Source organism: Leptosomus discolor, chromosome 2 (genome assembly GCF_034619465.1).
Source record: "Leptosomus discolor isolate bLepDis1 chromosome 2, bLepDis1.hap2, whole genome shotgun sequence".
Classification (NCBI taxonomy): Eukaryota; Metazoa; Chordata; class Aves; order Leptosomiformes; family Leptosomidae; genus Leptosomus; species Leptosomus discolor.
Genome location: NC_141392.1, coordinates 81,606,365 through 81,632,098, shown reverse-complemented (window position 1 = coordinate 81,632,098; position 25,734 = coordinate 81,606,365). Strand labels below are relative to the sequence as shown.

The 25,734-nt window shown below is 38.6% G+C and overlaps 1 protein-coding gene across 1 annotated transcript; it reads right to left on the bottom strand.

Moving 5' to 3' along the window:
* Window positions 1–245: 245 nt before the first annotated feature.
* MCHR2 (melanin concentrating hormone receptor 2) lies at window positions 246–23,545 on the bottom strand. Its single transcript, XM_086460456.1, is given in 10 exon segments — window positions 246–427; window positions 430–563; window positions 1,654–1,744; window positions 1,747–1,769; window positions 4,357–4,542; window positions 14,877–15,045; window positions 15,048–15,075; window positions 19,864–19,873; window positions 23,091–23,219; window positions 23,541–23,545. Coding segments are annotated over 10 exon segments (957 nt in total).
* Between the last annotated feature and the right edge of the window lie 2,189 nt (window positions 23,546–25,734).

The window sequence follows — 25,734 nt, the reverse complement described above, 5'->3', positions numbered from 1 at the left end:
AGTCAAAAAAAAAGACAACGGAACTGTAACAAATATTTTTGTAGAGAATCCCTCCAATAGGATCTCTAACTTTTCAAACAGTGGTGCAGATCCTCTTCTTACATCAGCATGACACTGCTGCAATTCCAGCAACAAAGCCACTTCTGAGTCATACTTTCATGAAGGAAGTGAAATCGAGGCCAGCTATTGCAACTGATAAAATTTGCACGTAGATAATGCATTTTTCTTGGGAGAAGACCCTCCTTTCAAAAACTTGCCTTGAGGGTGTGTTCGATGACCTTAACATCCTGTTCTGCCATCCTGACTTCCATATTTGTGCACCACTGGAGACTCTTCTGGAAGTTCCCACTAAGCAGAATGTAGAGAAAGGGATTAATGCTGCTGCTGGTATAGCTGAGGCAGATCGAGATATAGTAGCTCAAGTAGAAGGCTGAGAAACCTGAAGATTCATGAGCTGGATCACATGGAATGGGGCAGCACTTACCACAAACACGCTGACCAAAGCAAGCACCGTCTTAGTGAGCCTCATGACTCTTTGCCTGGGGATACTGGTGGTGTAACTGTAAAACAAAGAAGGATCCCTGGCATGGAAAGGCAAGGTGGGAAAATGATGGCATGGATTAAGTGCACTAACGAATGGCAGTTGTTTGAGACCAAATTCACCTACAGTGCAGGCAAAGCCCAGCTCTCAATAACTTCATTTTTATGTTGTTTGCACATTTGTTTCTTCTGCTTGGGCTGAATTTGATTCTATGCCACACACATATGGGAGCCACTGAGAGTTGTTTATGTATATTTGTTGAAATACCGACAGCTATTTTCATTAAAAATGCTTACTCTTTTTCAAGATGAGAGCTATATAGCTTTGCGTCCCTTTCCATCTATGATGACGTTTTTTTTTGCTAACCACTTTAACAGAAATATCAAGTGAACTCCAGAAAACATGACTATTATCAGCTTAAAGGAGACTTAGAGCAAAGAAGCAAATGATCCTCCTGCCTGAGGAATTAAAAGCCACACTAAAATGGAAATCAATTCCCTTTTTCACAGAAAATTGGTACAAGCTGAAATCCAAAGCACGTAGTCCTAGAACTAAAACATGCTGACCAGGAGCTGCTGTCATGGAAGCTGGGAAATTGTATTTAATCTGTTTCATGTGTCAATTTTCTTTTATTGCCTAGACTTCCCCAGGCTGTGAACAGTGACTAGGGATCCTTGTGGGACCTGGAGTACCCTTCCCAGAGGAGGGTCAATGCAGCCTGGAGGGACATGACTTGCAGCTCCGTGGGGCATGGCAGATGGTACCAGACCTGGTACCCGTGTTCTCCCAGGGTTTCCTAGTCCCAGAACTGAGAGCCTGGAGCCTGGATGGGCAGGTGCTCTCCTGCAGTCAGAACTGCAGGGTTGGGTTGTGCCTTCAGCCATAACTTTCTCCACAGTGTTTCCTTCTAACCATGTTATCTTGCTCTCTCACCTGAATCCCATCCCTAGGCTGTTTCCTGGGAACCTAATGCAGTGTCTGAAGCACTGGAAGTTACATGATGCAGTACCTAAATGTTGTTTTAGGACTGTTCCTTTTGGCCTGTTACACATAAAACCTTTACAGTCTGAGCAAAGCATGTGAAATAAGAAGTATGAATAATACTTTAGCTTCCTGCTTTCGTGTTTTGCTGATACATCTCCCACATGTAATATAAAATTAAAATATAGCAAATAGATATCAGTGGCAAAGGAAAAAAAAAGTTGTTATGGAAAGATAAAGCATATACCTGTAAATCAAAATGAAAAAAGAACAAACAAAGTGATTACATTTTTCATGAAGTGGTCTCTGATTTGCAATTCTTTATTAGAGATACATGGAGCCTGTTTTAGGTAACAGCAAGTACCTAGAACTGCAAGTACTTTTAAGTATTAGACTGTGTTCAGCACTTCTTGGTATACTGTTGAGTACACAAGATAACTACAAATGATATCTCTCAGCTTTCCAAATTTTGTGTGTGCACTTTTTTCCAGTACCTGTATAATTACTGAAAATTCTTGCAAGCATTTATGCAGGACACAGTCTGCTTAGTCCCCTGATATTTTGCTAATCTGATAGTAGACTAGTGACGACAACCTTCTGAGCATAGTTTTTTCAATCATTCTTGCATTGTTAGTATAATCTAATCTATGCCATCTTTCCTAGTTGATTTGCTAGTATTTTGTTACAAACCCAGGGTTTTTTTTCCTATTTATTCTTTATCAAGCGAAGAACTTCCATCAAAGAAGGAAATTACATTGTTCTGTTATAATTCATTCCTGACAAACCGACATAGAGATTTTTCTTATCACCTTACATATTAAAAGCTTAATAATTTGTTAAACTTTCTGGTTATTGAAGTTCATTGATTTTTACTCTATTTACCAGAGTCTCCTTTTACTTGTTTTCATACTTTTCTCTGTTAAAACCTTTAATGTGGAATTGAACAAGCCTCTGAGAATTGATCATGACATCTGAGAGAGGATGGACTAGGCTGAATTCCACAAATCCTTTCAACCTTATTTTTCTCTTATTTTCTCTGATTTCTTTCAGGCTGTTGGGGGTCTCATGTCCTTCATAAGTTCTTGAAAATAACCAGTCATATTTCAGGGATTGTTTTTCCTAATAGCTTACTTCTTTAGCAGTGAATTTCATCAAGCTTTGCTGATGTTAAAATATTTGACTTCTGTACTGTTACATATTTTTTATCTTTTTCTTATGATCCAGAACTAGAATTAATTCCATTAAAAATCTCACTGCAATTCAATTGGAGTGAGGGAGAGGGAAGGGAGGCTGGAACAAAAAAGGCTCAAATACCCTCTTTTAGGCTTTGTTTACATTAACAAGTTGAAATGAGGAATGAAAATCTGTAGAGTGAAGGACTTGGTGCTCAGGACTTTATGCTCATGTTAGGGGGTTTAACTTTGAATTTTCTCTAATTGGATCCTGCGGATTGAGAACTGAGTACACAAGAGTGGTTGGAGTCCATTCATTGAGTTGCTGGAGACTTTTTCAAGTCTGATTTCACATGAAAAGAATACAGATCATGTGCTCTGAGACTGCTGAATGATGTGAACTCAAGTGTGGTAATTAGAGACAATTGGGATACTCACTCCAAGAATATCTTCCTTATCCAAAGGAACATGCTAATATAAAACCTCCCAGAATCAGCCAAAATTTACTCTCTGATATGTAAGGTTTTAAAAACTTTCTTTTATGTCCCTTACTAGCCACCAGTCAACAAGCTTGAATTCAACACGTAAGCAGGAATCTGCTTGGCCATGACTTACTGGAAAGTCATGTTTGCAACTCCACGAGTGTTTAATCTCTTCTGTGATATATATCTTCCAAACATGACAGTCTGACAGGTCGGAAAGGGCAATGAGATCCAATTTGTGAACAACAGTTACCTGAAAACAGCAAGAGAAGATAAGGAGAAACAGAGGTCCTTCACTGTTACATTTATTATGTGGGAGATATCTTGCTGAATTTGATTTTGCTGGGGCTGCCTCTGTATTACAAATACAATCTGAGATGCAGTGATTTGAATGATACAAGGGTCAGCTTCAGCCTTTAATTCTGTTCCATCTGTCCATCCATCCATCCATCCATCCATCCATCCATCCATCCATCCATCCATCCATCCCTCCATCCATCTGTCTGCCTGTCAGGGATGTCAAAGATGAAATGGGTGGTATAGAATCATAGAATCATAGAATAGTTTGGGCTGGAAGGGACCTTTAAAGGTCATCTAGTTCAACCCCCCTGCAGTAAGCAGGGACATCTTCAGCTAGATCAGGTTGCTCAGAGCCCCGTCCAACCTGACCTTGAATATTTCCAGGGATAGGGCTCCTGCCACCTCTCTGGGCAACCTGTTCCAGTGTTTTACCACCCTCATTGTAAAAAACTTCTTCCTTATATCTAGCCTAAATCTATACTCTTTTAGTTTAAAACCATTAATGCTTGTTCTATCCCAACAGGCCCTGCTAAAATGTCTGTCTCCATCTTCCTTTTAGGCCCCCCTTTAAGTACTGAAAGGCCACTATAAGGTCTCCCTGGAGCCTTCTCTTCTCCAGGCTGAACAACCCCAGCTCTCTCAGCCCCCGATCATCTTCGTGGCCCTCCTCTGGACTATCTTGAGCAGGTCCATGTCTTTCTTATGCTGAGGATTCCAGAGCTGAATACAATACTCCAGGTGGGGTCTCACCAGAGCGGAGTAGAGGGAGAGAATTACCTCCCTCAACCTGCTGGCCACATTTCTTTTGATGCAGCCCAGGGTATGGTTGGTATCCTCAACACCAGCTGAAGACATGATCCCCTGAGCTTTGAAAGCTTGCCAGAGAACATCATCAGGTGAGGTTAGATCAAAAGTGCAACTTTCCAAACCATCTTTGAACTTCATTACTTTTGAGTAAACCCACACAGGGAACATCAGGATAAGTGATGCCACCCATAAACATAAATTGACTCAAATTGTCCTTGATCTTGTTCTCAGGTGGGTTGGCTGGACAAGAGCGAGGTACCTGTAGAACTAGGAAACAGAACAATATAATAGAAAAACAATAAAATATTTAGATTAATATGGTTGACCACAAAATAAAAATTCTAATAGCCATTGCAAAGGAAGGAAATTACATTTTTTAAAAGTTGTCTAGTAGAACATGTCAGAATGGCTTTTATTCAAGCAATTCCCATAACATTCAACAAGTGTTGTTATAACTGATTATGCTTTTGGTCACAACATTGTTTAATTAATATGATAAGAGTTTTTAATCGAATATAGCAGATTAGCATGTGGGAGATGACAGAATTTAAAAACTCAGACGTACAAGAAGCAGACAGACAAAATCCGAGATTAAGTTAGTTCTGGAAAAGGACTGGAGGTAATTTAATACAGGCAAGCCTGCTATTTTCAAAAAAATTATGAAATGTTCTGATATATTTGTGTGAAGTGCTCAAGTCTTTTGTAGTTGGAATTACGTTTAGTCTCCACATAACTGAAAACACAGCTGAAAGACTTCATTACCTTAGAAGTAACCTTCAGTTAGCAGTGGCTTATGATACAAACCCAATAATTCAGCTGCTGTTTCATGACCTTCATATTTTGTAAAACGTTAGGTTGAGCGTTAATCTATCAGATCAAAATGGATTAGTGTGGGCAACCTTTGAGCTGAAAGCAGAATATTAAATGTAACAATTCACATGTCATAAAAAAGCAGGGGATGTTAAAATGGGGTATATTTTCCCTCTATTTTTTTCAGGAGTGAATAGGGCAGGTACAAAGCCCCCTGCATCTGGTACACCTTTTCATTTCCAGATGAGATCAGACTACCTATGAACATGACCACTAACTCATAGTTTAACAACTTTTTTGGGAAGAATGGTGTCAGATCATCTTAGATTATTCAACAAACGTAAAGAAACCTAACAATGAATTCCTTGCTTTTTCTTTCCATCCTTCACACACGCAGAATCTGACTTACTGGGTCAGATTTTGGCTGCATGCCTGGCCAAAAGGTACTGGGTGCAGACAGCATGCGACAGAGGCTGAAATTTCCATTGCCCTGGGTCTTGCTATTGCTTTGGGGCTGTCAAACTCACTGTGCTCTGTAAAGTAGCTTGAAGGGAGCTACAGCACTGCCCTGTGATGGCTTTGAGGTGATATAACCACATGAGACAATGAGAAAGCAGCACCAACCTACCTCACTTTGGTGCTCCAGAGGCCATCTGCCACAGTCAAGTCAGTGGGGTCTCCTGGTGGAGACTGGCAGAGGGGTGATTCTCATCATACTGCTGCCAGCTTAAGGATATGTTCAGTTATGGTGTCATCGTTCCCTCCCCCAACATGTGATGAGATGTCTACCACTGAGGTCCTGGCCCTGCTAGTGACATCTGTACCCATTACCACACAGACTACAGGTAACGAAGCTTATGGTTCTGCCTTGGCACCACATCCACCAACTCGCTCCCTATGATGGGCAAAAGGACAAGTGGAATAATGTAACCTGTGGCAGCAGGAGCTGGTAGGTGTGTGAGGAATCATAATGCTGGAGAGAAATGGGGCAGATGTAACTTATGGAGAAAACTCAGTTCATCTATTTATCAATTCATAATTCTTCAATTCATAACAAGCAATACAGCTGAATGAAAGTGCCGAATGTCAATGATTTACCCAAAAAAGGAGGGAGGAAGCTGCAGGGCATTTAATTTTTTTATTTAGAAAATGTCTGTTTTATGACCAGCCTCTACAAAACAGATCAAAAATTTCAATCTGTCCTCTTCAACTATATCAGACATACCTTTTTTCATGCAATATGCTGGGAGAGTTTTAGGTAGTAGCAGTGAAACGCTGCTCTCTTGGGGGAGTTAGATTGACCCACTTTTTCTTTTAAAAAGATTGAAAATTCTGAATCATAGTAACAGAAATCTTTTGAAACTGTAGTTTTCTGAAATCAACTGCAAATGAGTGATTTATTAGCTGCTACGAGAAAGACAAATTATTAGGAATTTAAAGAATACTTGGAAATAATTTTCTTGGTGATTGATATTAGTAGCTTCTCTACAAAATTCCATCCTGTAGATTTCATGTCAGAGTATTTAAATCTGTACAAGTTGAAAGGATAAAACTGAGAAATATTTAAATATTGGTGAAATTTTCACTAAATTTTAGTGCTTGTAGAGCAGAAAAAAAATGACAGCCCAACAAAAAAAAGCAACAGTCCAAGCTAGTGCAATATGAATGTTACAGTGGTTTCTGGTACTACCTAAGAAGGCACTCTTATTCTAAAGGGTCATCATCTACATGTGAAATCCCACAGCACTTGTTCTCAGCTGTATAAGAAAGCTGATTTCGAAAGTACATCACTCTTGCAGAAGAACTTTTTTCCCCAGAAACTAGCATTTTTGGTGTATTCTGAACAAGGGCCATTAAATAGGGAGTAACATAGGAGACATTCTCTATCACTCTCAACCTATACCTTAGCTAGAAACGGCTCTTTCTATCAGTGAATTATTCATGTTTTTCACAGACCAAGTGAGAAAAATGCAGAAAAAACAAAATAAAAATCTGCAAGCAACAGTCTTCATAATAATGTAATTCCTTATTAAAAGTACTTTATGAAAGAAAAAAAGGTGCAGTTAGGTATTAGGTTATTAAAGTATTAGGAAGAAAGGAACAGAGTTTGGTGGAGGTATTCTAGATTGACAGTGTTAAAAACACATTAAGCCAGATTGGCATTTATAATACCAACTGCAATGGGTGCAAACTGAACATTGCATTTTGTTTTCAGATACCCTGGTATGTGTCTACATTTATGTTCATCTGAGAGCAGAAGCTTAGCAAGTGACTGACTGTTGAAGAATATGTTCACCAGGCTGAAACCTCAAATTTAGTTAGACTGTGGATTAAATAGTCCAGTACTGGTACCAGTAAAGAACTGGAAATATCATTAACTGGACAGCAGTAACTTTCAAAACCTGTCATTCCTTTTCTGTGTTGCTGTGTCTGTATAAATACATATCTGTACTTGTATATTTTGTACAATGTAAATATCTGCTACAAATTGGAGGATCTTTGCCTGTAGTGCTGGCAACGTGTTGCCTGCAAGACCTTGGGATGTTGTGCAAGGTCCTGTAGCTGGTTTTCAGAGATCAGGGTCACCAGCCTGTCAGAACAAGGTGCTTGCAGCACCTCATTTGCTTGGTATTGTTGCCCTTAGGCCAATGAAGATCAGGAACCATTGCCTGAGATCAAGATAGATTTGTCTTTCAGTTGATAATAAATTGTTTTCAATCTTGCTTGAGTAAGAATACAAAATAGATTTCTTTCACTATTCAAGCTTTGCAGCAATCAGGTTCTATTCACTAAATAAGGTTAAAGTAATGGCCATTATTGCTGGAATCAGCAAAAGGCTCTTCTGGCATATGATATCCTAAAAAGCTATGTCTAATTTCATGCAGTTATTCTCAATCCTCATGATGGTGACAGAAAGAATAGAAATCCTCTACATTTGTAATGGTAGAACTACTTTGTACCATTCTTGGTACAGCTAACTCTCCTGTTTCACTGGCTATCTCATGGAAATAACTTCTGACACCGATACTGCTTACAGGATCTGTATAATTGAGAGTAATTTACAGGCTTCTCAGGTTCTTAAAACTTGTGATTGCTCCTGCATTACACAAAATTTGGCCTCTTAAGTCTCCGTGTAGGCACAGAGTACTATGTATGCTCTGAGTTTGCTTTCATTTTTCAAATGCTGCAAACAAAAACATCTCCATGCAAAGTAAGGGAACAATAAATGCAACAGCAGAGATGTTTCCAAAGAATGAATGCTGAACAAAGTTACAAAGGACATTACAAAAAAAATCACTGAATAAGCTGTGAATTAAAGGAAGTATTTGTGAGAAAATTAAATTGTGTGAGATGGAAATGGGGTGCATGGGGAAAGCACAGAGAAGTGATATTAGTAGCTGACATGTAAGAGTGCACATAACTAGGGCCCCTTCTTCCCACTTGCTGAAAGGAAGGTGATAAGACATGATACTCCATCCTGTGCTGTCCTTTCCATAGACGCTGTGAATCACCTCTTAGACATGCCTACTGCATGCCGTTAATGGGAGATTGAACTTTAGCTGGTGCCTACAGTTGGGTTATACAAAAACTCCTTAATGCTTTCATGTGCTTCTCCTTATCAGGAAGGTTTTAGTGGGATGTCCCTTTTGTTTCGATCTGCTTAAGCTCACAACACGTGTAACCACAAAAATATTGGTTATTTGCTCTTTCATTAAGAGAGTATAACTGTGTATTGCACAAGGGTTTTTGAGACAGGTTCACATGCTCAGAGATTTATTAGCATGGTCCGTAGCAGATGACATAGAGTTACTTTAAGGGAAAAATCAAAATGAAAGGCGACAGAGTGGAAAAGAAAAAATGGGGGGGGGGGTGTCTCTAGGCAAGCATCCTTCTGGGTCTCTTCTCCAGTGCAGAATACAGTTTCCTCTGTAAAGTTTTTTCCACAGTATCAACATAGTTTTCATCAGGACTCACTTCTTACCAGTTGCTCCTGCCTATGAAGTTATTGGTGTTGCTGTGAGCACTCTTTGCTGACTTGCTGTTAAGTTTGGGGCATGCATGGTTTTGGGTCCACTAATGTCAACCAGAAGTTTTGACCACAGGGTAGGAAAAGGGAGGGGAAGAGGGGGTGATTCTCACGCTGGTGGCAGTCACTTCCCATGAGAACCCACTGTAACAACACTGTTGAGTTTGCAGGTGCAGGGCTGGGAGGATAACAGTGCAAGATCCACAGCGTGGGAACAAGGGGAAAGTGCTGCCCCAAAGGCTCTGGGAAAGAGTGCCACGGCAGCTTGGGTGACCTGGTGCAGAGCTGCCAGCAGAAAGCCAGCTACAAAGCTTCAGAGAGAGGGCTGTTAGCAATGCAAAAGGCTGAGGCTCTTAAGGCACCATGGGACGGGTGGCTTAAAGGGTGATACTGCCTTTGTTCAAAGGATCAGAGCCCCGTGCAGCTCAAAACTTGTCAACAGTGAATGTGACCCATTTTGAAAGCAGCTGCAGTCGAGCGATTATCAGGTTTATTTGTAATAAAATTGTGTTAATGGGCATTGAAGATCACTAAGGGAAGGAATGGCATGTGCAAAGGAACCCTCTAGCCTGGGATGCATACTGAATCCACATCTTCCAGCTCCAGAGGTGGCTGTTGCTGCCTTTATGTTGGATGATCCTGGCTCCTTTTGCTGTGTGGACGTTGTTTTCCTGGATACACAGCTGAATTTTCATAAGATTCTCACAAAAGTAAAGAGCAGGTTACTGATGATGCCTTAAAATCTGGACTGCATATAAGTGCATTTCCTTAAGCGTTGTAAAATGACTTTTCAACTTGCTGGATCAACTATTTTGCTGAATATTTTCATATACTGATATGTGACTATAAAGGATAATTCCCCTGGGTTTCTAATCTTTATTTTTAATCTTCATCTGAGCAAAGGAAAAAAAGCCATTTAATGAACTTAAAGATGAAAAGGAAATGGTTAGGCTGGATGGAATGAAAACACCACCACTAATTCGATTCAATGTAAATGTAAATGATTCTTTTCTTGATAGAACTCAAACTTGTTCCAGCCTGCCAGTATTCTGATCTACCCTTTCCCAGACAATAAGAAATTAATCTCACCCTAAACAGTTATGAAGCAGCTTTTGTCTCCATTCTTTTGCAGCCATGGTTTTCTATCAGTTGTTTCAGTTTGGATGCAATTTTCAATCTTGCCTATTGTCCGCTGATGAATTTGTGAAATCAAACGTGAGTGGTCCATTTGGGAAAACATGCTGTTTTGAAAATAAGGGGTAATTTCTACTTCAAACAGGGAGTGGAACTTAAAGGCAGGCATGTGCCCTGATCTGACAAAGTAATTATCAGTAAGAGAGAGTCTTTTATTGGGAAAAGTCCAAAGAATACTTACCTGAAACAAATGATAATGGGAATGTCTAAGCTGCATCTCTGACACAGAGAGACGGAGAAGGAGGCAGTGATGGAGCCTGCAGAGCTCTCAAAATGTACAAGGCACCAGGTATGTGGTGCCTGTTACCCACTTCTATTACCGCTTTTCTGTTTGCCTTTCTGCCAAAGCTGTTGTTACAATGCTGCCTGGAGGAACATCTATGAGACCAACCGTCAGCAAAGTACAGGGTATGATCGTGAAAGCCAAAGTGACACTTTGAAAGAGTAAATATTTCATGGGAGCGTGCATTCCTAGTTAATGTTGAGGCTAACTGCATGTCATCTTCCCTGATTTCTAGCAGAGCCATAAACACGTGGTCATACTTCTGTCATGCATATAGGACAAGGAGAGGGGAGATGTGTCTTAGAGCTTGGATTTTTCCTTCCTTTTTTCTTCCTGCTTCTGGATGTATCTTAACCTATCATATTTGTCATCGTATGGTCTAACATTATTACTATGTATTGCATATCGTCACAATGTAGTATACTGATACTATTAGTATTATTATCACTAATTAGTACAAATTATCTGTTTAGAGTTAATTATTAATGTATCATCTGAATTGGCTTAAAATGTGCTGCTGTTAGGATTACTCCAAGAGGCAGCAAAGTGTACTACACTCAAAGGCAAATGTGCCGCTCAGGAGATGGAGATTTTAAAAGGTTTTTACGTTTTCCTCTGACTAGGGTGTTTGTGACTGCATGTGAAGTGAAGCAAGGAGCGACAGATATAGGAGTGTGAGGAATGAGGAAATGGGTTAGTTCACGGCAAATCAAGTGGTTCTGGTTTTAAATAACTGAAAGCCCATGACTTTAATAGAGATATGGCCCTACCCTACCAGTGATACTTACTGCCTTGGTAGATATTTCTTAGAGCACCATTACAACAATGGGCAAACCAGGAACACCTTTTCTCATGCCTGTCAGTCTTGGCTGCTGCAAACAATTGGAACACTTGCCTATTTCTTCTCAGCTGTCACAGAGCTACTTCAGATTTATCTCCCCAGCTTCACCTCTCCATTTAAGTGCCTGAAGCCCTAAAGGGATAGCCTAAATAGTTGTTTATGCAGCCCTCAAAATTGACTGGTACCCTGTGTAACTCTCAGACTTCAGAACTTGCTCAGGGAAATTTTCCCATGCACAGGGACACTTTGCAAACAGGATACTCACAAAAAGCTATTATTTATTGGCTATTACAATAGACAATAGACAGCTAGGACTATCAAGCTAAATGTTAGTACTTTTACCACCCCTGTATGGAAGCCTTGAGTCTTTGCTGAACAGCTGTCAGTGGGAGTGAAGGAGCATCTTCAGACTCCCTGATTTTCATTAGTATTTTATACCTCTTCCTGCCAGTGTTTCTGTTCTCGAACCATTGAGCTGCTGTCTCTGCCTCAACAGCGTTGTCTCTGGCTTCAATCTATTTTACCTTTCTTAGCATGCATGGTTCTACTCCAGGTACTTTCACACAGCTTAACATTTGGCAAATTTCTCAGGAGGCTGAGACAAGATAATATAGCTGTACCATACCAAAAGTACACCTTGGGTCACAGGCAACTGGACCTCTATCTAGAGGATGACACCTTTTCTTATAACCAAAGTGTGTAGAAGAAATAGTCAGAAGAAGGTGCACTCTGCAGGAAGGGACACAAACAGTGGCATTTTCCTGTGACACGCTCTGGTGGATTCATGCTACGGGAGTGAGATGTGCTCACAGCCTCCTGTCACAGAAAGAAAGTCCGGCACAGGCTTTACCAGCTGCATCTTGTGAGCCGTGAAGGAATAAGGAATGATATGACTTCTGAATTTGCATTAGTCATTTTGAGTATGTAAGTCTTAGCTCCTTTTTTCAAAATGTCATAGGCCAAAGCATTTCTTTGCCATTTTAAAGTGTCATTAACATTGCTAATTGCAATATTCGTCTTCAATTTAAGTCAAGTGTCTTAGAATGTTCCAAGTAACAATGTTAGTGTAGGACATCATACTGGATCCACTTTTCACCCATCTCACCAACTTTCCTGTCTCACCAGGGACTGCAGCATAAGCATATATCAACATCTGGGCTCAAGGAGATTCTGTCTGCAGTGTACACAGTTTTGATTTCACTTAGGCCAGATTTGCATAGTGATATTTTTGTTAACAATCAGATTTACTCTTCATGTACATGGGCGTAAACTATATTAGGCTTGTTGTCTATGTGTGCCTATGTGCATCTTTGTCCAGAGAACAGGTGTTGTGAGATGTTTCTTGCAAAATTTTCTTTTAACCAATAGGCAGAAGTTCTGCTACGAAAGTTTCATCCAGGTTCAATTTATGTAAAGTCTGCCTGTGGCATAAGCATGAATCTGTATTAGAAAAGTGTGTTTGATGTCAGTTTAGGAAATTTTCTCATAAATTTTAATATGCGTACTCAGACTCCATATCTTTTATGGCTTTCCTTAATGTTTTTTATTTCATATTAAAGTAAGTAATGAAAAGCAAACTTGTATACATTGTACCCCTCATAAATTGACCCCTAAAGCTCCATGGAGAGAACAGCTGGTTTTGCCACTTCTTAAGTTCTTATAAAGAAATCTGATTTGCAAAAAGAAATGCCAAAATACTAAAGTCTCTGTTGGACCATTGCATGACATAGTTCACTCCTATTACGAAGCAAAGGATTTATGGGAATAAAAACATCATCCAACAATATGACAGACTTTAATTTGCATGTGGTAGTCATTTTATTCAACTTGGGCTTCTTCTAGAAGTGCCTTCCCAGATCTGACCTGCCCCTGTCTTCCTTTAGAAGTGCTTTTATTTTTGAGAATCGTGAAAGAGAACATGAAGCTGTCCAATGCTGCATTAGCCATTGCATTTACTAAGGCGAAATTTTCTTTCTTGCTTTTATGCTGAATGTGGGATGATTTTGCAGTCAAAGTCTGATAAACTCTGCCGATTTTTTTGCAAAATATCTGGTTTAATCTTTTCACTTAATGAAAGCTTCCAGGTGGATTCAAAAGTGCTTTACTGAAACTATCAAGCACTAAATTGTTTGGGAGCTTGTTATCTGAAAAACCTTTGTCTCTCTTGGCTATAGTGTCGTAACTGGTATTAGCAGTGATAAAACAGATGGGAGAGAAGTAATTTGAAGACCTTACTCTAAGCAAGTGTATTTGGAATGGAAATCTTGCCTCAAAATAGAAAAGAAAGCACAGGCTTACCCTCAGTAATTTGGAAAAAAAACCTAAGTGTCTATTTTAAGATGTGGTTTTACTTGGGACATATACTGGTTTTTATATCAGGTTTTGATATTCTGTCTTTCCTCATTAGGATGTCATGTCTTTTTCCTGCCTTACTGTCTTTTGCATAACATTTTTTCTCTAAACAACAAGATATTCCTATGTGTAAATTTTTTAGGAACATAGGAAAAAAACAGTCATCACGTTACTCATTTGCAAATGTAAGAACAGAGCTTTTAAAATTGAACTTCAAAGGGATTGGTAGTTTCTTGTCTCTTTTTTAACTACATGTCAACCAAATAAGACTTATAATATCATGCATTAGTGTATCCTTTTTATGATAGTCATTCTGTATCCATTTAAAAATTATTTATAACTTTCAATTTTTTACTTTCTGCTTTCTGTTTTTTTCTGATAATTTTTCTCTCCCTCACTTTAGTGACTACATTCTACTTCCATGGAAGAATACTGTCTTGTATGCGACAAGTTCAATAACAACTATCCTTCCCACTGACTGTTTATCCTAGAGTCCTCTTAATGACTGAACAGTGCCTGGTGCTATGCAGGATAGTTTTCCTTCAAACTCTCTCTGACATATGAAAGAAGACTTCTTTGGTCCAAAGTAGAATTTTCTTTCTTGAATTTGGTCACTTTTTTATTAAGAGCAAGAATATATATAAGTTGTTTTTGAAATCCGTAGTTACGATAAAAGATAAAATTCTTGTGCACTCTTACTGCATTTTAATAAAGGTTTTAAAAAAAACCCAGATACAGTAGGTTTCTGCAGTCTGCCTGGAAGCCAGTTTTTTTTATTTTAAACAAGAATCATGAAAACTAATCTAGTTTTAGTGACATTAAGCCTTTACTAGAAGCTACATCTCTAAAGATAAGCCCCAGAGCAGTAACACTGGTGGCGACTAGGATCTTTTAAGGCCATGTGCTATAGCGAAACTTAAAATTCTTCTGCCACCTCCATAAACATCAGAAAAGGATTCCTGCTCTTTTCAAAAAATCATTAACCGTGACTGATGGCATTTCTCGTTCTTGAATTACTACAGCTTTGCATAAACACAATTGGATATTATTGTCCTAGGGTACCGGATGAAAATGTGAACCGCTCACCTGTCCAAACTCATTGTGGTCATAATAGCACTGCATATAAACTGATTGCATGTGTCCAGGGAGGCAATGATGGTGCAAAGAGGGCTACCAAAACTCCACTCGCCTCCATGGGCCCATTAGTGAATGAGAAAGGGCATGCCAATGACATGAACCACATCTGCTATAGCAGATTGTAGATGTAGATATCTGCGATAGTTTTCTTCCAGGTTCCGAAATAAATTGGGAGACATGAAGATGATTACTTGACATAGTTACTCTATTGTTTTCCAACTATACTATTGATAGAACAAACCTCAAAACTGAACTGCACACAAATAAGTACACGGTCAGAACCACTATTTTAGTCAGGGGAAGTTTGTCAACCCAAAGATATTTCAAACTAAATATTTTAGGTTCAAGAAAAATACGTTGTTCATAATTTTTCTTTCGAGTGAGATTGAATGGGCTATTTAATTCACTAACAGCAGCACAATTATTCGTATTCACCTTTCAAAACTATAAAGTGTAGAAAATGAACACAGGTCTGATGGACATAGGAACTCTAGAAACATCAGCCTAGCATAAATAGGAGGAGAGATCAGAACCTTCCTGCAAGGGAGTTGACCCAGGGCTGAATCTTGCTTAAAGATGCAGACAGAAGGTTCTTCAGTGCTCAAGGTAAAAGGGGAACTGCTGAAAGAGGAATGACCCTCTGGGAGAAAACCAGCATGCAATCAAATACTTAAAGACAGTCTCATGAAGTTTATGCACGCACAGGGAACACAACTGAGCTAAAACTGTAGGCAGATTCTTCATCTAAGTACTGAGTTTAGCTTTGTCAGTTTCATAATGTCTATATTGCACAGCTTTTGTGTGATATACATTCTTTTCTACATTCCTTTGTCAAAATATAATCCTTATTTTAGTACACCCTCTGATTTAGGCTTGGGGGAATGTTATACATGCAGTTGAAAGAATTCTTAACTTTAAATTGTCTTATTATATACAAATCAAGGAAAGAAGGACAAAGCATCTTCGAAAAGCACTCGTATTTATAAAATACTTTTTAACTACAGGGCTGTATTAAAAAGGTCCTTATCCACAGTCTCCATACAGAAATGCCTTATCCAAATTAACTTACAAATTAGATGTCTAGTCTAAGCTATTTGTCTAGGCTCCCTCTCAGTATCTCTAATATTTTTTTTTCAGTCTACTGCAAAGTACCAGTTTATTTGTCATTCTTATTGAAAGACACAGAAGAACCTGCAGCTGTGAGAACTCCTCCTGGCCACCCACAAACCACATTCAGATGTCCATGACCATCATTATCTAAAAGGAGCTGTGTGAGAAGAGTTCCTAATTTCATGTTTTGCATGTTGCTTTCACTGCATGCTACAAGCTATGAAATAACTATCTTTCCAAAGCAACAAATTTAAGCTAGAGGGAATGAGCCTGACAAAAGTATTTTTTTCAAACATTTTTAATAAAATATGAAGTATGAGTCACTGTCATCTGGTTATGATATTGAAACCAAAGCCAGACATCTATAAAGTATATCTGCTGGCACTAATGACAGGAACTTGTGGAGAGAATGACGCATATGTGATCTTTTTCCTCCAGTGCCTTTAGCTTTGTGAACATTGAAGGATGCAAAATCTCCAGGAAAAGAAAAGCCCCAAACTGTGCTTCCTGCAAGGCGTCAAATGGTACTGTTATGTTCAAACACACAGGTTTCAAAGCATCTGAAAACTGCCTGCACATGCCATTTTATGAAAAAGTTAAAATGGTCTTTTTCTGCTTTATTTCAGTCACATTGGCAGGATAAATCATGCTAAATCGGAATTTACTTTTGGACTCGGAATGAGAATCTCAGATTCTAAACTTGCACACTTTATGCTTGTTGTGGTTTAACCCCAGCCAGCAACTAAGCACCACACAGCCATCTGCTCACTCCTCCCCCAGCAGGATGGGGGGAAGAGTATTGTAAGGGTAAATGTGAGAAAACTTGTGGGTTGAGGTAAGAACTGTTTAATAATTGAAATGTAATATAATAATAGTAATAATAGTAATGAAAAGGAAATTAAAAAAGACAGAGAAATAAAACCCAAGAAAGACAAATAATGCAAATGAAAACAACTTTTCAGCACCAACTGACCGATGCCCAGTCAGTCGCTGAGCAATGGCCCCCGGCCAAGCTTCCCACTAGTTTATTGCTGAGCATGATGTCATATGGTATCGAATATCCCCTTGGTCATTTGGGGTCAGCTGTCCTGACTGTGTCCCCTCCTGACTTCTTGTGCACCCCCCAGCCCACCCACTGGTGGGGTGGTGTGAGAAGCAGAAAAAGCCTTGACTCTATGTAAGCACTGCTCAGCAATAGCTAAAACATCCCTGGGTTATCAACACAGTTTCCAGCACAAATCAAAAACATAGCCCCATACTAGCTACTATAAAGAAAATTAACTCTGTTCCAGACAAAACCAGCACAATGCTAAATTTAATCAACACAGAATACATGTTGAACAGCTGTCCCACACTTGATGTGAAGGGGTTTTATACCATCAGGTATCTCATGCTTTACACTGAGATTCAGAAAACAATGCCTTGTTAGTTCGTGTCCAGAGGCCAGGACATCTATATTCATGTACAGGTTTTTGTATAGTTGCCTGTGGTGGCTCAGAGCCACAATATATACTTATGCAGTAAACTTTATAATCTTAAACAATTTTGGTCATGTTTTATAGTTTATAACTTTCTTATATTTTATTAGGACAGTGGTGCTTGCCTGCTACTAAAACTATCACTTTACAAAAAAAAAAAAAAGCCAGGAAAATAATAGTGATATAGCCTCAATTTAAAACGTCTTTGTTTTTGTCCATTCAGTGTTTTCTACCTTCTCACCACAGATCTGAAAGCTTCTCAGCAGTTTCTCAAGATACAGATACTAGCTAGTCAATTCATTCTTCCACCCATGCCAGGTTAATTTCCACCTCTGAGATGCCCTGTGAAAAAAGTACAAAAGCACAATTGTGGTTCTGCAAAAATTTGTGAATATGTCGAATGTATGGTTAGTCCGACTTTATCTTCAATTCTACTTCTACAGATTAAACTCATTAAAAAATGGACTTGAATGATCCCAATCCATTAAAAAAAGAAGTGTTGAACAGACATGACAACGTGATAATCCATGTACTGGCTGTCACTCCAGTAACAACTTCAAGGAACATGATAAGTGCATTATATGTTGTCATCAGTCGTTATTTATCCCCTCTGACTGCATTATGTGCTGTCATTAGACCTTTTTTATATCCTCCTGGACGGAGGTCTTCATTAACTAGAAGCTTAAGTGTTAATTTGGAAGTGATCTTTCAGGTCAAAGTCAAGATGATTTATAGCTTTTGCACATTTAAAAACACAAGCACATATCCTTTTTTCAAATAGGAAAGGTAAAAATGGCATTCCTTATGGGCTATGTCTGCAATGGCAAGTAGCACCAGCTTTCAAGTCATCCTCCTGCTTAGGCCTGCCCTCCCCTATGAGATCTAACTGTTCCCAGCAAACCAGCTTGACTTGGAGGAAGCTTTTTAAAATTTCCAACTCTGACATTAACCATAGTCCACTTCCCTTCTGCTCTCACTTGGACTTTACCTAGTTCCACACTGCCTGAGAAGGGCAGGCCCAACACCAGCAGTCCTATACCTACTTAATACTATCTTTTAGCCCTTTTGTACTGGTAAGCACACACTGTGCTCCCTCTTGGAACATTTCTATACATGTTATTTTCCCCTAGTGGCTGAAAAAACCAAGCCAATACTTAGCAGGAAAGACATACTATCTTTTCTCCTTTTAATTGAGGGTGGGATTCTTCTAAGCTGATTTTCTCAGTTTGAAATTTAGACTTTTAATGTCTCCAGGTGGTCTTGGCTGCTATGATCACTGCAGAGAAACAGAACTCCAGGGGCAGTTTATCCTGTTGTAGATAGGTAAACGACAAAGATAATACGCATTACTCTCAGCAGTACCTCTTCACGGAGAGACCCAGATGACTGGCTTGGGCAATCAAAGTTAGGCTGAAAAAAATTTGCTTGCAGCTGTACAATTGGATAGGTGTATAAAATCTTGTGAGACTGAATCTTGCTCAGTACTGTACAAAGAAACTGCAGCCATTTCTGTTCTACATGTCTACCTCTGTGACTTCTTTCATGTAACCATATCTAGCGATGAATATTTCCAAGTAATTCAACTATCTGATTTGTTGTTGGATAACAACATTACCTAATGTTTAGCATTAGATTAGCAATAGCTACAGAAGTTTGTCCAAGATATTCTGGTCCAAAAATATGTTTCTGTTCAACTGAATCTCACAGTCAAACCAGATATTATCACTTGGAGACATGTATCAGTTACTGTGCCAAATGTCATCATGGGAAGTCCCACATTTCTGCCATTAGCTTGTTTTTTTTTTTTCTGAAACAGTTCTAAACCAAAAACCTAGAAATCAGAGTAAACTGACAGCATGCTGCCTCAGTGTGGAGACACTTATCTTCCCATCTCACTGAGGAATAAAGAACAGAACAGCTGAGAGATGTTGCAGGGCACTGGACATGTTGTTTAACGTGTTGGCATTTTTTTTTTTTGCTAGATTTAGGAAAGGCACAAATCCAAAATTGGAGGAGATAACCCTTGTGACAGAACTCAGACATTGGCTGTCACAGGCAACAGCATCAGAAAAGACCTCCTCATAACAGAGTAATTTCACCTCAGAAATAATGGTATTACTTCCACTATTCTTACTGAAGGCTATCACAGGACATCACTGTTCTGGAAGGTAAAAATCACCTCCTGACTGCAGTCTACACAATTGCCCTTGTACCAGTTTTGGCCTTACTTTAAACCGTCCTTTACCCTTTCTGCTGTATTTGATCCTGATTCAGAGAGAACAAGCATACACTGCTGAGCCTTTTTTTTTTTTCCCAAAAAATTTGGATGAATTTTCATAATTCTCCACTCTTCTCATTCTAGTAATTGTTCTTTTCTGTTCTTATTCCAGTCTGAATATCTTATCTTTCCTGGGAACAGCTGGTGAGAGTTGTATTTCAGGCCTTGTTATGAGCCTGGAGAATGGCATTAACATTTCCCTCCGTCCCCCGGAAAGGCAGAGCCTTACATGTATTACAGCTGTGTGTGCTTCTCACGCAGCTTTAGCCTATTGACAGCCCACAGCAATCCCAGGAGTTTTTCCACTGTTGTTTTCTAACTGACAGCAGTGCTTCCTATCTATACAAAAAATACTAATTAGAAAAAAATTCTGTGGCTTTGTGCTATTAAATGTTACTACATTTCCATTGCTTTAGTCCCTCTTCTATTCTTTATCTGCTTTCTGTATGACAGTCATACTCTCACATCAGACACACCTCCCCAGTGCATGACACTAGGAATACTGTTGACACAGCCCTACACTTTGTCTCAGGTCTCTGAGGAAAAATATGAAATCTGGCTGGCCCCATGATCAGTTCCTGAAAGTTCCAGGTTAACCTATTTTCTCCTGGAAAGGTTTTCAGGAAACTTGTTTCTTATCAACAACATCTAGTACCATCCACACTTTAGCTAATTTCTTTCTCATGTTATAATTGTTGAACTCAATAGATTCTTCTTTAGCTGACTTAATAGCTTCCAACATGATAACATACAAAATCTGATAACATAAAATCTGTGATCTCAACAGACTACCTGTATGTAGCAGTTTAAAATATTTCCTGCTGGTGACTACATTCAGTTGCAAACACACCTCCTCCAGCTGAAGACTCAGAATGCAAGTAGTGTTGTGACACTTATTTGTAATCTCTATTTTAGGAAATGCTATTTTACCACTTGCTATCAGTTACCTTATTAAAAATAAAGTTAATGTGAAAAGATGTACTTATAGATAATTGAAATTGTCTTTGATTGCCTTTTCTCTTCTGTAATATACTCTTTCTTAAAAATATAAAGTTAGACTAATGCAGCTAATTGGGGTTGTCTGGATCCATTTGCTCCCTCCACACAAAAACATAGGTTCATTCTCCCAGCAGCTGGTCCACCAAAGTCAGTAGGTTTACATAAAATACTTGCTAGCAGAATTGCAGTTTTAAGGACCAGCTTTTCTAGGTTGCTGGGATGAAGATTATTGGGTGCTTCTGGCTGACACTGAATTCTTGCTGCATTTTCTTCACCATTTTATTTTTAATTAAATAGCAACATATCTCAACTCCCTCTAGTATTCCCTAGGGATGAAGTTCATTCTCACGAGGAGGGCCAGCCAAAAGGCGTTGAGTTAGTAATTTTTAAATCAAATCTCACTGTATAGGCGTATATTACATGCAAGGTTCATTAGGACTTTTAGTTATTTTCTCCCAGCAAGTTGCAAATAATATTTTAATTCACATTTAAAAATGTTTGTCCCTAGCTGGCAAACTTGCAAACAAAACTAGGGAGCTGAAATTCCAAGTTACTTTCTTTATCATGTTCTACCATCAGTGAAGCATTTGCTACTGGAAAGTAAATAAATTTCTACTTAATTTAAAGAGAGATAAACCAGCTTCTTTCTATCTTAAAAGAACTGACTCTGTACTGGTAACAAAATTAAAATGTATGCATGAGAAAATATGTTCAATAAAGAGAGAAGATACAACTCTGAAGCAGAGCTGTTGAGTAGACTCAGATCTGTTTATTGGAAGGTGAGAATTTGACATGGTTAATTTTCAAAATATAGCTATATTTTAAATGCACATTCATCTACAGAATCGGAGGTTTGTGGCTGTCTTTTTTAGTGTTGGTAACTACCACATTAACTTTTTAACACACTATTTCCAAATTATTTTCCTGGGTATAAATGTTCATGCCCATAAATTTGAATGCTTGTAATTTTCTCAAGCAAATATGGTTTAAATTATGTTGGGTTTTTTCAAGTCATTGTCTGTGTTTATTCCCTCTGTCTCTCATATTTTTATTTAAGTTAGACAAAGGCTTTTCACCAGGGAAAAAAAATAATCTTTGTTCCTTCTCAGTTTCCTTCCATTCTATTATTTTAGAGACTCTATAGCTAATTTTTAGAAACTCAATGATTTTTTTTTTTCCTTTCTATTTGTTCATACATTGAAAAAGTTATACTGCCATTATGTTCACTTCAGACATACTGTTTCCACATTTTTTCCCTTCTCCATTCACATTATGAGCTACAATGTTCTTGAGTGTACCAGGCATTGGATTGCTGGTAGTTTCAAGGGAAGTTTACTAAAGCTCAGGGGCTGACAGACATTTAGCCCTAAGTTGGCCTTTGGAAATCTTTCCTTTAAAAGCACAGTATGTAGGGGTGGAGTCCATCTATTAATCCGTTTAGAGTCTGATGTGTGTTAGTATTATATTGTCATATTTCTTTATGCTACATTTGCACCACAGATAAAAGCCACTTTTTCAAGATACATGTTTATCGGTTTAGAGTTTATGGTAGCATCAGTCAGTTGAGAGCAAATTCTTTATTATGCAGAAAAAGAAATATTTTATTAAAATTAAGAGACTAGAAATTATTGCATAAAGGACAGCCGGGTCAGATTTTATGACCCAAAAAACTTTAGCAACTTCACCAATTTACCTTCTCAGTATACAAGAAAAATATCTTGAGGTATTAATTCCTGCCACGTGAGAATCCTTGACTGGCACTAAGGCCCTGTTTTCAGAAGTAAGGTGGTGCTGGAAAGAAGCAATGTATTCTAGGAAACAGCTGTAAATGGGCAGAAGTTAGACAGATCTCTGTTATTAAAACAATCTGAGGCAGAAGTGCAGTTTACAAAGGAGAAAAAGACTTTATTTCAGCCGACCTTAAAAGAATTTTGTAAAATGTTATAATGCCTGGCTAGCACCATAATTACAGTTTAATGTTTAGTCCAGCTTTTACGTGTGCTAGTGGGAAGATTGCTGTCAATTACTCCAGAAAACAGAGAAGGTGGCTTGTATTTCTGTTTCCTGGAGTATGTTTGAAGTCAATCTTGTGCTTAAAAGAGAAAAGGCTAAGCAGCCATACATTACTGCTATCTATAGTAATGATTTAATTTTTTTTTTATTGACATGCAAATGTCAATGACTAAACAGAACATGAAAAGCTTGCTATCCTTGTCTTTGCTGGGCAATTCACTTCGCACAGTCCTCATTTATTTTTTCAGTAATAAATCTTATTGAAAAATGTATTAATTTCCATACCTTACTATTGTGGACACGATGAGGATATTTCCAACTAAGCCTGTTGAACAGATAATCCCAATCAAGGAGGGAAGGACGATTGTCTCTGCAGCACCAGTCCCCTGGTAATGGTGCCATCCACTCCAAGATCTGTTAAACAACCCTGGTGTACCGTTCTGACAGGAAGGCTGAAATTCACTCGTTCTTCAGCAACTTTAGAACTCAGTTCTGTAGTAGCAAGACAAAATATATTATTTGTGGACTAATAATTTGAATATCATTAGTTAAGTCTGGTATCTAAGTGTACATTACCATTTAATGATTATATGAATTTCACAAAAACCTTCCACCAAAAGATTTTTTACATTCAGGATTGTACATGAAAGAACAGGATGATGTTGTTTTCAAAATGAAATTTGTGTTGTAATGACTCCTTTGTAATTTAATCTAATCTGTAATCATCCAAGATACGCCATTTTAGTATCACAGTGTTTATTCTACTGTCAGAAAACCCACTGTCCACTTCTCTTGACTTGGTCTGGCAGATAAGAGGTTGAACACAAGCCATCAATGTACCCTTGTGGTAAAGAAGGTCAATGGCATCCGGTGCTGCATTAGGCAGAGCATTACCAGCAGGACAACAGAGGTGATTCTTCCCTGCTACTTAGCCCTGGTGACACATCTGCAGTGCTGGGTCCAGGTCTGGACTCCCAAGTGCAAGAGAGACAGGGACTTGCTGGAGAACCATGAAGTTAGTGAAGTGATTGGCATATCTGGCATGTAAGAGGCTGAGAGAGCTGGGCTTGTTCAGCCTGGAGAAAGGAAGGCTCAGGGGAATCTGAGCAACATGCATTAATACTTGGTTGCAGGGGAGTGAAGGTATGAGAGCCAGGCTCTTCTCAGTGGTGCCCAGTGACAGGATAAGAGGCAATGGGCACAAACTGAAACACAGGAAACTCCATCTGACCACAAGAAAGAAATTTTCTTTCTGAGGGTAGTCAAATCCTGGACCTAGGTTGCCGTGAGATGTTCTGGGGTCTCCAGATATCTCCATCTCTTTGAATATCTCCTAGAGATGTTAAGAAAACCAACTGGATGTGGCCTCAAAGCAACCTGCTCAAGCATACTCTGCTTTGAGAAGGATGTTTGACTAAGTGATCTCCAGAGGTCTCTTCCTGCCTCACCTGTTCTATGATTTCTTGAATATGTGAAATATGAGGTCATGTTAGATCTAATTATTTTTTTAATTCAAAATCACTTCTAATCTTGTGTGTCCATTTTGAGATGCCTGAAGCTATAAGAAACCTATAGTTTTCTTGGCTATAAGTTATACGTGAGGACAGAGGTGCCTTCCAACCCCTAACATTCTGGGATTCTGGGATTCTGTGTGACAAAGATATTGGTGCAGATGCATATAGCCCATTTCTTCAACAGCTCCAGCTGTTGCAGTAAAACTGTCTGTCTTCTATTCCATATACTCACTTTCCATAATACACTGAAGAAAATCAGTCTTTACCTTCAGGATTCTTGTTGTCTAGTTATGCAATCCTATATTTCCTCCAGTAAAGGCGATATATTTTTCCTTAGATAACTTTTTCCCACCAGTTCATCCACACAGCTGTAGCTTGAGTCTCTGCTTTATTTGCCTAGTGCAACTTCAGGCTGGCAGAATCTGAGCCAGTGTATAAAGGCACTCTGTTCAAATTAATTTAGTAAGCCCCACTGAGAGTCCTGCAACTTTAGGTAAGGTACTCAAGAACAATATTGCTCTGCAATTACACCTGTACCCAACTTTAAGAAACAATAAATTGAGAGGCAGATCATACTTGTGTATTCTTAATCCTAATTCGAGATAAATTTACATCTGTACCAAATTTTATCTTTATTTCAGTGAACACAGTATCTTAAAGCAAAACTGCAGCCTGGGATGAAGTAAAAAAATCCTTTATGTAATATAAAATTCCCTTATGCATTTGAGAATAAAATCACCCCTTGACCAGATTTTAGTCTTAGTACTAAGTGATGATGAGTCACTGCTCTTCAATAGCATCAAATTAACAGTAGCAGGGTTCTACTGTTTGAGACAAAAGGAAGGCATCTGGTAACAAATGCTTAATTTACTTGCTGAAACTACGGGGTCCAGAAGGCTACCAGAAATAGGAAAAAATAATGAAAATAAAATGCAGGGATATGTTTTTTAAAATCTAATTTAAAAACAAGCAGTTTCATGTTATTTACAAAGAGGAAACTTGCCTGCAACAATATGTTTCCTGAGTACAAATAGGGGGGTAATTTTTACACTTGCATAATGCATTTAACTCAAAGGCCAGCAAAAGCTCTAGAAACTTTGTGTTTCACAGCAAAGCCATGACATGGGAAAGTATCTTTTGATGGTGAAGTACCATTTGTGCCATATGAAACCTGAGTGAATCACATGTGATCACAAACACAGATATATCTTTGAAGACAAAATAAATCTAGCTACTGCAGTGGAAACAATTTCTCTTCACAAATATGCTTGAAACCATGCCTAACTAGGGAATTTACAAGATACATTGGAGGCATGATCCTTATATATATTATAGCAAAATCAACACTTTTCAAGTATTAAAAAAGTGGAAAACTCAAATTTGGTTCTGTTATTGATATAACTTGCTATTCCTAG